General features: G+C 42.7%; 1 protein-coding gene across 1 annotated transcript in view; it reads left to right on the forward strand.

The window, feature by feature from the left end:
• LOC106587471 (CD81 antigen) overlaps window positions 1-7892 on the forward strand; it is an 18756-nt gene extending 10864 nt beyond the window's left edge. Inside the window, exons 3-8 of the mRNA XM_014175885.3 lie at window positions 6237-6334; window positions 6452-6526; window positions 6788-6913; window positions 7069-7167; window positions 7273-7356; window positions 7482-7892. Of these exons, the coding sequence (XP_014031360.1) occupies window positions 6237-6334; window positions 6452-6526; window positions 6788-6913; window positions 7069-7167; window positions 7273-7356; window positions 7482-7544 (545 nt within the window). The 3' untranslated portion in view covers window positions 7545-7892. The remainder of the gene's footprint in view (window positions 1-6236; window positions 6335-6451; window positions 6527-6787; window positions 6914-7068; window positions 7168-7272; window positions 7357-7481) is intronic.
• Window positions 7893-12853: the final 4961 nt, after the last annotated feature.

A 12853-nucleotide genomic window follows, 5' to 3' on the forward strand; every position in this document is an offset into this window, starting at 1 on the left:
CATCTCAGCTCACTGGTCACCATAGCAGCACGCGCTCCAGCAGGTATATCTCACTGGTCACCCCCAAAGCCAATTCTTCCTTCGGCCGAATCCTTCCAGTTCTCTGCTGCCAATGACTGGAACGAACTGCAAAAATCACTGAAGCGGGAGACTCCTATCTCCCTCACTAGCTTTAAGCACCAGCTGTCAGAGCAGCTCACAGATCACTGCACCTGTACATGGCTCATCTGTAAATAGCCCATCCAATCTACCCCATCGACATACTGTATTTATTTATTTATCTTGCTACTTTGCACCCCAGTATCTCTACTTGCACATTCATCTTTTGCACACCCTACCATTCCAGTGTTTAATTGCTATATTGTAATTCCTTGTGGTCCCGTGTGGCTCAGTTGGTAGAGCATGGTGTTTGCAACGCCAGCGTTGTGGGTTCGAATCCCACAGGGGACCAGTATGATTTATTTTTTTAATGAAATGTATTCACTACTGTAAGTCGCTCTGGATAAGAGCGTCTGCTAAATGACTAAAATGTAAAATGTACTTCGCCACCATGGCCTATTAATTGCCTTACCTCACTTATCCTACCTCATTTGCACATGCTCTATATAGAGTTTTCTACTGTATTATTGATTGTATGTTTGTTTATTCCATGTGTAACTCTGTGTTGTATGTGTCGAACTGCTTTGCTTTATCTTGGCCAGCTCGCAGATGCAAATGAGAACTTGTTCTCAACTAGCCTACCTGGATAAATAAAGGTGAAAAAAATTAAATTCTTGATATTGGACGTATATTGTAGAAATGTTATACTTTGGAAAATAAGCAAGTAAGGACTCAATTTTATCATGCTTGTCGTAGCTTGATAATTGGTGATATTGTATCGATGTTGATTCATTGGAACTTTTTGAAATAGTAGCTCTGTGTTCTAAAAGCAACTTTCCCAGCTAGTGATTGTGAAAGTTAAGGGAGTTGTACTTGCCTATTGCTCCAGTGAAGTCTGTCAGTGAGAACAGATCCAGTATATGATGTTTTCTAGTTTGAACAATTCTGGTCCAAAGTGTAAATGTTTTATAAGACAAAGTCTGGTTATGTTCAGATGGAACTGGGCGCCTCACCACAACACACAGTACTGTATTACAGAGAGCAAAAACCTTTGTGGCGTTAGACACCCAGCCTCACAGGAAAAGACAAACATAGACATTGCCTTTGACCTATGACCACATTTTCAACAACCCACATTACCTTACATTACGCAATCAACCCATATTGAGGGACAGAGAATGAGAGCGGCTCGCGAATGAAAATAAGTGTGGTTAAATGTTACATTAACTACAACCAATAAAACCACAGTTAAATTTAATGTAATTTCGTCAGGACTTGGGTGGTACTCAGGTTCCTTTCAAGCATTGTGAGGTTGGACGGAGGAGAGAGGTAAGAGGGTAATTCTACTGGCCCATTAAACACTCAGTGGGAGTAAACACACGGTACTATGTCCACTTTTCTGTTGATAGATTCCAGTAAAGGCCCACCCATGAGGGGAGAAGATGCCAGAAGATGCTTATTAGCACCACCCCTGCCCCAGGAGTCTAAATTTGCACTCCCGCTCATACCTCTCGCTACCACTTCCTGTAGATAATGTCCTTTAAGTAGAGATATTATATAACAGTAATGGAGCCTGGATGGTTTATGTAACACTGAGCTGCATCCAGAATCTGGACTCTGCATGTCTTAAAAAGCTGGTGTTCCACCATATGACCCCCAGATGCACTCCTCTGTCATGTTCAGCTCTAGTGTGGCATCACTCACACTTCACCGTCAGATACTGTGTCGTTGGCTGTGGTTGTATGACTACGTTGAGGTTACTAATATCAGCAAGGGACTTGTCCTGCTACTCAGGGGGTCAAACTTGTCCGCCCTTTTGTATACTCCACATGAAATTCCTTCCTTGTGCGGTGAACGTCCTTCATAAACGTCCTCTCTTTTACTAGCTGCAACGTTCAAAATCTGCATTCAGATTTGGCTTCATGAATCGTCTTCCTTGTTATGTCATTCATTTTATCATTTGTGAATGCAGGTCAGAAGGATAAACAGATATCGCAATAAGGAAGGAGATAAAATGGAGGGGGAAGTGAACTTGCAATAGAAGAAACTACAGCCATTTAACCTTGATTCGGATGAAGATGCACAGTGTCCATGCAGATCTAATAAACAGTAGCCAACTGGAGCACAATCCATCCTCAGGGGATTTCCAATGATGTGGTTGTTTTCGGGGTGTTATTTTGACATGTATTCTCTCCAGCCACTTCAAAGATGATTAAGAGAAACCAAGAGACTGTGGTTGTTTTTCAGCAACTGGATTTGTATGTCCTTCAACAATTTACTCGCTTGTTTGAAACATGCAAAAACAAATACACACAGCACCAAAAAAAAGTAATAATCACAGCCTGCCCATTACATAAAGTATTTTTCTCTTCAGAGCATGGTCCTTGTTGCTTTTTTTTAAATGAAAGGAAAAAAATCCTCACCAGTCTCCTCCCTCATACTGCCCCACCCACTTCTTGAGAAAGTTTCCCCTCTAGCCCTTTACTTTCCACTGAAGTTCAACTTTGTCCCCATCTGTTTGTGTTTAACATCTGTGTTGCACTCTCTCCTTCCTCCTCTTCAGCTCTGTCTACCTCCCTCTGTCCTCCTTTCTTTTCTCTTCCTCCTTCCTTTGTTTTGTCACTCCTCTCTCCACCTCCCTACCACTCTCTCTATCATCTCAATCCTCTTGTTTTTATCTTGCTCTGTCCATCTTTCTCTTTTCGCTCATGCCTTACCTTCTCCTCCTGTGATGTGCTGCATGGGGCCTATCTGGGCACTCTAGCGCTGTGGTGTGGAGAGCCTGATGTCATAGACTGCACTGGTTCCAGAGCTGGTGTTGGACCTCATGTTTCCTCTCACTCAAGGGTCTATCCCCTGGCTCTGAGCCAGCTGCCTGCCCAGAGAGTTAATGAGACCAACAGCTGCATTAGCATTCACAGGCGTGCATGCACATGGACACACAAGCACACACACAACTTTTCTGGAGAGTACTGTACTACCCAGTACCACAGTGCTGTATCAGTTTTCATGTGCACAGCCTGGTACAGCCTCTACATGTTTTTCCGCAGCCAAAGACATTCAAATAGGGACATAAGCAGTGGCTTTTCGGTTTGTACGTCACACCAGTACCTTATAAGTTTAGAATGTAGTCTGTGGCATATTGAATTGAATTTAAACTTAACACAATTATCGGTAACTGGCCTATATAGTGTACATTGGAATCTAACTCCAAGTTTAGTGTTTATTACACGCAAAGAAAGTGTATCCTCCAGAGAGACCGATAATAATTTGAATAAAACAATAACTGAAACACAATGCGGTAAGGAGTCAACCTTTTTCTAGATGACCTGGGTGTGGTCAGCACTTCTCCCTGTGTTTCTCATATAATTTCCATACAAGCAATGACCAGTGATAACTCAGTGGAAATCCATTGTACTGTATATCCTTGGTCATGCACCCAAGAACAATTTGTGTTTCAAATAAACATAAGATCCATTTGAAGCATCTTGTATTATTTATCTTTACCTGAAGGATTTAACACATACAGTACTTGACAAAGTACAGTTTTCAGAATATTCTTCCGTGCCTATAATAATCTAACTAGTCAAATGATATGTACAAAAGGCAAAGAGTGAATAGTATCCTTAGAATGGTCCCCGGGTCTCTTCAGGGCACTACGGCCATCCCTACAGGAGAACATGTTTTGGCTCCAGGTAGAACCCTTTTGGGTTCCAGGTAAAACCCTTTTGGGTTCCATGTAGAACCCTCTACATGGAACCCAAAAGGGTTCTACCTGGAATCAAATAGGGTTCTTCAAAGGGTTCCACTATGGAGTCAGCCAAAGAATCCTTTTTAGGTTCTAGATAGACAAAAAGGTGCTAAGAGTGTAGGTCATCATTCATCCATTGTGAGTGAGGTCAGAGTAGGTCACATCAGGGGCTCTGATGTTTGGAACCTCCTGATTAATCAACCAGAAGAAAGACTATTTACCTCAGACCAAAGCCTACAGTATTTCACCATATTTGTGTAATTACACATATTGTTTGTGTTTTAACATTTACATATTTTGGTAATAATAAAAACATCTAGTTTGGTTGAAATGCCCTTTTCTTCCCAATGGAAAAACTGTGTAGGCTCTGTTCACTCTTCCCTCTAATTTAGTGGTATCCAATTATGTCTTATAGTAGCAACCATGTTCTCACTAGTACACAAGTGGGTAGGACGGATGATTCAAACGTTGGTCATATGAAATCTAGACAGCTACCATGTGTCATCAGTGCCACCACTTCCCACAAGAAAAAAACATGTTTTTGCTGCTCACCACAGGAAGCACATTGGTCACAAAGACAAAAATGTTGAGTTTCCTCTGAGGCTGTTTGGATTACGCAACTGAGGCCTCCAGACTAGTCTGCTGTTTTAGCCAACCAGTTGACTCTCAGAGCAACATTTTTAGAACTTGTATATAGATGAAAACAAAGATGAAAATAAATACATTGTTGATAATGCATAGATTGGTCAAATGCATGAACGGATGGCTATAGCTCAAACAAGTGGTAAAGAAAAGGGGAAGAGAGAAGGGTGTGATACTGCATCGACCCACTGCTAAACATGCCGGTCACGCCCCTGTTTTATTCTGATGTCATGGTAAGGGATGGCTGAGCAGCGCTCGTAAAAAGCTCCCCATCCGTGATTCAATTCTCCCCACCGCACAGCCACAATCAAGGAAATTGAAGGAGCACTTGGTCAGCCTCCAAGCCATCGATTTTTAAATGAGCCAGGCGAGCAGGCAGGAGAGAGACGCTGTCCTGGCCGTCTGTGTCCCTTCACTGGAATATGAGGGGATGGGAGAGGACGAGAATCCAATAAGCTTTGCGATTACATTATACAGGACAAAAAAACATTAACCCAAATCGTGACCAGGCCCCTCCCTGTATCTATCAAGGACAGAGTAGAGGGATGGAATGGCAGTGTAGTCTGTGGGGCGTGGGTGGAGGTCTTAAGGATGATGGATGGGGAGAGGGAGAGATCATAGGAGACAGTGGCATACAGTACCCCTACTAAAAGTCCAGTATAGGGTCTCAAGCAAGGATGTGTTTTTCCCCAAGTTGGTTTATCAAAATTGGTACCGTAATACTTTGCATAAAGCCCCCATGAACTGAATTTATCTGAGAGAGAAAGGGGACAAGAAAGAGAAAAGGCCTGTATAAACTAAAGCATAACGAAATGAATTTCTTGAGCTAAAAATGAACATAATGTCTGGTTAGTCAGTAATTTCTACCCCGGTCTGCATTCACTGTTCAGCCGATAAATGGGTGCCACACAGCCCACCTCACACCAGCCCTATCTTCTCGGAACTACTATCCCCGCAAAACTTCAGGGCTGTCGTCACGGAAACAGAACTGAACAATAATGTTACGTGCCTTGTGAAGCGGTGGCTCAGGCAACTGTTGCTCTGGACCACATGCTAAAGTTTAATGACGTCACAGGAAGTGTATATTATCACCTAAACCCCCTCATTGACATTCAGTGTGAGGCCCTAGTTATTAAATTCATAGTGGGACTATTTCTAAGCGCAGGTTTTATGATTGAATTTATGGGTAAAATCAGCCCAGCACACCAAGGTCAGTAGAGCTACCCTGGGTTTCCATGGTTACCATGCTAGCCCTGTCTGAGCATCTGATGGATGAACACAAGGCATGATGGGAGGGGCTAATGAAATCTGACCACACCAAGGAGCTGTAAAAACAAAACCTGCACAGCCTGGCGAGAGACGACTTTGATATATTATAAACCTTTCAACTGAAAACAAAATATCCTTCCCCACTCCTGCATTCTCATCAATTCTTATTCCATATGTTCTTCATAAGAATAACATTTATCTACAATGTTTGTTTGGATGCGTCTTGACATGAGACATAAATGCTTATTGCATTGGATTGAGAGCCAAGCACCTTGTGTAAATAACTGCAAAGTTTCCATATTAAGGCAGAATTAAAACATGCTAAACCAAATAAATAACACCAACTCATGCCACCTGGTGATAGTTAAGATGACTGAACTTATCATAAAGGAGCAAAACACACTAGCAATGTTCTGTAGAATATTGACTGTTGACCAAGTTGTCTTTGTTTATTCTCTCTCCCTATCTATTTTAGGTGTTCACATCCTGATCGCTGTTGGCGCAGTGATGATGGTTGTCGGGTTCCTCGGTTGCTATGGTGCCATTCAGGAGTCTCAGTGTCTTCTTGGAACAGTGAGTCATACAGACAGAACACCATGCAGCAAAGAGTCACTTGTATGTGGTCTAGCCAGCCCATTCCCGGCTATCCCCTAAATTGTCCACTGAATGAATGACTTTGTTTTCCTCCAGTTCTTTGCCTGCTTGGTGATCCTGTTCGCTTGTGAGGTGGCAGCTGGAATCTTTGGATTCATGCACAAAGATTCGGTGAGGACACATACTTATTCTGATCTTACACACAGAAACACATTGCACACATACACACACACAAAAACAAAATGTGTATTGAAACACAGCGTAGCATACAGTACTACATGATAGAGTTAAAAGCCAGTGATAATATCATAGTGTGGCTCTAATGTGATCATGACAAAGTAACTGAGGACGGAATAACTACATTCAGTTATTCCTTCAGAGTTCCATATCTGTCATAACCTGACCAGACACATCCTGTCCTTTTGGTTGTAGATTTCCAAAGAGCTGATTACCTTCTATGACAATGTGTACGAGAACTCTGTAGCAACCACTTTAACAGACCAGGACAAGGACAAGAAACAGGCTGCCGCTGCTGTGCTGAAGGTCTTCCATGAGACGGTAAGTCAAGCTCATACTTAAACTAAAAGCATAACTGTCCAAAACTCACTTGTAAGCTGATTTTAAACACACACCAAAGTGAATCTCATAGCAACATCCAGACACACACACATCTCACTAATAAAGCTCCACTAACACGTGCCTTTTTATTTTAGTTGGAATGCTGTGGTAGGGGCTTGAACAACCCGTTCGCTACGTTACTCACCCAAGGTTTAACAGACATCTGCCCCAAGTCAGTCGCCGCTTCCACTACAGTAAGTACTCTAAGGCCAACTATGAGGACAATACAGAATGTTGGTTATGTAGTGCATAAACCACAAAGTACAATTTCGACTCAAATGTGTTATTTTGTTTGACAGGACTGTCATGGAAAAATCAGGGAGCTCTTTACCGAGAAGGTTTACTTGATTGGCATCGCTGCCCTGATAGTTGCTATTATTATGGTGAGTATTATGAAAGACAGTATGTAGCTTGTGTGGAAGTGTAGTTCATACAAGATAAGGGATCCTTGGCATCTCTATGAAGAGACCCATAATGCCCCTCTCATTTCTTTGTTCTCTCCTGTCAGATCTTTGAGATGACCTTTAGTATGGTCCTGTGCTGTGGGATCCGCAACAGCCCGGTGTACTAAAGTCCAGGGTGAAGAAGCAAGGGCTAGTGACCTCTGGAGATACTAGCCAATGACTGAAGGAAAATATTTATCTTCCTTTTTTGTTTTTATAGCCTGTCACTTCCTCAAATAGTTGCTTGCCAATTTTGCCAGTTGTACAAGATCAAAAATGCATCTTCTCACACAGTTTTTGATAATACGGTACCAACTATTCTTGTCAGTCACAGATAGCTGTTCAGTATTTTGACTAATGTTAGTCTGTACAAAATGTTGAGGTTTACATTGGCATGGCATTTACACACACACACACACACACACACACACACACACACACACACACACACACACACACACACACACACACACACACACACACACACGAGTACATATCCTGGAATTATCTTGGGTTAATTGTAAAGTATTGCTACTTTGCTGGAGTCCAAAACATTGTATTCTGTTGGTTTATCAATCTTTTTTTCAAATGTATTTGTATAAACTGTATATATTTGCAGTGCTTTATGACTGGCAAGCATGGATATTGTATTGAATCCCTTCTCCCCACAATTTTCTGCACTCACTGCTTGTCTGCCTGAGTTTTTTCCATAGACAACAACCACTAAGAAACAGAGAATGGATACTATTGATTTGTCTGTCCCATCTAAAACCAAGATAATAGAGGTGATAGTTTCCCCTGTGCTTTTTTAACACCTACCAATCTAAGCCATAAAGAGACCCCATGCCTCCAAGCCTTATGAGTGGAATGTCCCATCCTCCCCAACAACACCTTGTTCCTGTAAAACTACATTGAATGTCCTGTCCTTAACCTATTGCTGTGTACTATGCATACCTACAGAAGCCTCACCTCCTAGGCTGGCGCAGTGGTCAAACGCACTGCACCGCAGTGCTGAGGCGCCACTATAGCATGGGGTATGATCCCAGACACAACCGGCCGTGACCGGGAGCCCCATAGAATGGCGCACAATTGGCCCAGTGCCATCTGGGCTAGGGGAAGATTTAGCTGGTGGGGCTTTCCTTGGCTCATCTTGCTATAGCGACTCCTTGTGACAGGTCTGGACGCCTGCAAGCTGACTCCAATCATCAGTTGAACAGTGTTTCCTCTGACACATTAGTGCAGCTGACATCCGGGTTAAGAGAGCAGTGTAATAAGAAGTAGGCAGCCAGGCTGGTCATGTTTCGGAGGACGCATGACTCAACCTTCACTTCTCCCGAGCCCGTTGCAGAGATGAGCCAAGGGACCTAATACGGGGTAAAAAATACGCCGGGCCTGGTTAGTACTTGGTCGGGAGACCGCCTGGGAATACTAGGTGCCATAAACACAAAAAAATATTTAAGAAAAATGAAAAAAAAGAAATGTCACCTTCAGCCATTCAGACAAATCTAGTTTATTTTCAAAGAATCTTTTTTATGCCTGCTTGTTATACTCTGACAGTCAAACATCTTATTATGCTGGGACTTGCCGGACAATGTTGTATCTGTGCTGTATGATGATACTGTATAATACCACTGACCATGCCATTGTGAGAGGTTGTGTTTGTGTGTCAGGAAGTCAAATACTGGCCATGTCAACAAGTCAAGTCCACGACCAACCCACCACTAGGGTGCAGACCTGTTGTGATGCTTCATGGTATTCCATTGCTATGGTTCCAAAGCCAGGGGGAGCTCTTGTCATACATTCTTGCTCCACTGTGACTTTGGTTGCCTGCTCAACTGCAAAGCACTTCTTACAGGTTCCATTTCGATCTTCAGCTTCCCTTCAGAGTTCACAGATTTGAATCTGATGCATTAGAGGGCGAGCTGGAGCTATCACCCTATTATCTACACCCATCCAGTCCTTTCAGATCTGTTAACACTGAGGGGCTAGGGGCTAGGGACTGAACTGGAACCAGGCCCTTAACATTCACCTATATACACACATAAGCACTTAAACACTCACACATACTCACTCCATCATTTGTGTAGTCCTACATAATAGACTGTATGGCTTTCTAAGCCAACCAAAACCTAGTCTTGTTAACACATAATGCCTATGCTGATATATGGTTAAGTGTCTTGTATCATGTACAGCTATATATTATTGTACTAATTACCATGTAAAGACAATGTAGCTCTGCCTTTCATTGTGATATTTTGTCTGATATGTTGTCAAAAGAAGAATGGGTGTTGGCTTCAGTGGCAGTGTGCAGGACTGAGAAATCAGTTGAGTTACCAAAGGTTGGGAAGATTAGCATCATGGCTGTATATGCTGTACAACACAAAGGTGAAAGAACAATGCCAGCAAAAGAGTGTAAAAACACTATACACAATGTAGTGACTGAGACTCAATAGCCCACTGCCATTCAAATTTGTGCCCTTTCTCTTGTTTTAGATTTTGGTTTTGTTGCCCAAGTATTAAGGGATTAAATGTATTTTACAAATAATGCATGATGTCCATGACTTTATTTTTTTATTCTCTATTCATTGTTAGTATAAGGAATAACCTGTCTTTTTCACATCTTATATAGTACATGAGTTGTTAAAATCCTTAACATATCCTTGACAGGTAGGCCCTATGTGGCAGTGTTTTCTATTCTAGGCTAGAGAGGAAATGTCTCTAAGTGTTAAACCAGGGTCGTCTTTCTTCACCCTAATTCCATAAAAATATATTTCCTGGTTACCTAACTATATGGATATAGAGAGAAACATCTATGGAATCAAAAAGTCTCCACCATTGGTCATAATTTGTATTTGATCTGTGGGTTTAGACAGGAAATCAAGATATGATCAAACACTGTGAGGAGAAAATAATTCTATACTGAACAAAAAATATGAACATATACAGAAAAGCTTATTTCTCATTTTTTGCACACATTTGTTTATCCCTGTCAGTGAGCATTTCTCCTTTTCCAAGATAATACATCCACCTGTCAGGTGTGGCTTATCAAGAAGCTGATTGAACAGCATGATCATTACACATGTGCACCTTGTGCTGGGGACAATAAAGGCCACTCTAAAATGGGTAGTATTGTCACACAACGCAATGCCAACGTGCAATTGACATGCTGACTGCAGCAATGTCCACCAGAGCTGTTGCCAGAGAATTGAATGTTCATTTCTCTAACGTTGTTTTAGAGCGTCCAACCGGCCTCACGACCAGAGACCACGTGTAACCACACCAGCCCAGGATCTCCACATCTGGCTTCTTCACCTGCGGGATCATCTGAAACCAGCAACCAGTACAGCTGATGAAACTGAGGAGTGTTTTTGTCTGTAATAAAGCCCTTTTGTGGGGTACCCATGGCTGCGCCCCTGTCCAATCACGTAAAATCCATAGACCAGGGCCTAATGATTTGGGGGGTGGACCATTCTTGATACACACGGGAAACTGTTGAACCCAGCAGCATTGCAGTTCTTGACACAAACCGGTGAGACTGGGGGCCACTACCATACCGAGTTCAAAGGCACTTAAATCTTTTGTCTTGCCCAATCACCCTCTGAATGGCACACACATGGCCCTGGGTCTGAACCCCGCCCTGTGCAACTGGATCCTGGACTTCCTGACGGGCCACCCCCAGGTGGGAAAGGTAGGAAACAACAACTCCACTACGCTGATTCTCAACACAGGGGCACCACAAGGGTACGTGCTCAGCCCCCTCCTGTACTCCTTGTTCACCAATGACTGCGTGGCCACGCACACCTCTACTCAATCATCAAGTTTGCAGATGACACAACAGTAGTAGGCCTAATTACCAACAATGAAGAGACAGCCTACATGGAGGAGGTGAGGGCCCTGGTTCCAGGAAAATAACATCTCCTTCAACGTCAACAAAATGGAGCTGATCGGGGACTTCAGGAATCAACAGAGAGAGCACGCCTTTATTCACATCAACGGGACCGCAGTTGTGAAGGTGAAAAGCTTAAAGTTCCTCTGCATACACATCACTGACAATCTGAAATGGTCCACCCACACAGACAGTATGGTGAAGAAGGCGCAATAGCGCCTATTCAACCTCAAGAGGCTGAAAAAAATTGGCTTGGCCCCTAAGACCCTCACAAACTTTTACAGATGTACAATTGAGAGCATCCTGTCAGGCTGTATCACCACCTGGTACGACAACTGCACCGCCCGCAACCCCAGGGCTCTCCAGAATGTGGTGCGGTCTGCCCAATGCATCACCGGGGGCACACTGCCTGCACCCCAGGACACCTACAGCACCCGATGTCACAGGAACGGCAAAAAGATCATCAAGGACATCAACCACTGGAGCCACGGCCTGTTCACCCCCCTGTCATCCAGAAGGCGAGGTCAGTACAGGGGCATCAAAGCGGGGACCGAGAGACTGAAAAACAGCTTCTATCTCAAGGCCATCAGACTGTTAAATAGTCATCACTAGCCCACTACCACCCGGTTTCTCAAACCTACACCTTAGAGGCTGCTGCCCTATATACATAGACATGGAATCACTGGCCACTTTAAATGGAACACTGGTCACTTTAGTAATGTTTACATACTGGTTTACTCATATCATATCGTACTGTATTCTACTGTATTTTAGTCAAAGCCACTCTGACATTGCTCGTCCTAATATTTATATATTTCTTAATTCCATTCTTTTACTTTTAGATTTGTGTGTATTATTGTGAATTGTTAGATACTACTGCACTGTCGAAGCTAAGAACACAAGCATTTCGCTATGCCCGCAATAACATTGCTAAATATGTGTATGTGACCAATAAAATTTGATTTGATTTGGCACAATCCATGTCACAATTGTCTCAAGGCTTAAAAATGCTTCTTTAACCTGTCTCCTCCCCTTCATCTACACTGATTGAAGTGGATTTAACAAGTGACATCAATAAGGGATCATTGCTTTCATCTGAATTCACCTGGTCAGTCTGTCATGGAAAGTGCAGGTGTGCTTAATGTTTTGTATAGTCATTGTATACAGTATCTTGTGATGGTATTCCATTGCTACAAAACATGAATGAGGCTTTTTAGAGCATGCTAGCTAGCAAGGAATCTGCCCATATGGATTACTTTCTAGGAATCTATATAAACGAATGCATAGCACTCTCCAACACAATGATTATCCTTGATTTGTTTTCCACTTTTTTACTCAAGTCACTCAAGATCCACAATTAAACTCAATTTGTTTGTTAATTACTATACTTAGATCTATTAGTTAGGACAGGCTTCAGTGTTGATGTGAACTATGACCTCAGATCCTAAAGTCTTGGGAAGATCAGATGTAGCCTAGGTGGGGCTGGGACCAGGGTTGAGTAAGTCTAGATGTCCACACTAACAAGTACAGTCCTGAGTCTAAAGATAAGCA

Source organism: Salmo salar, chromosome 26 (genome assembly GCF_965601325.2).
Source record: "Salmo salar chromosome 26, fSalSal1, whole genome shotgun sequence".
In the NCBI taxonomy this organism is placed as follows: Eukaryota; Metazoa; Chordata; class Actinopteri; order Salmoniformes; family Salmonidae; genus Salmo; species Salmo salar.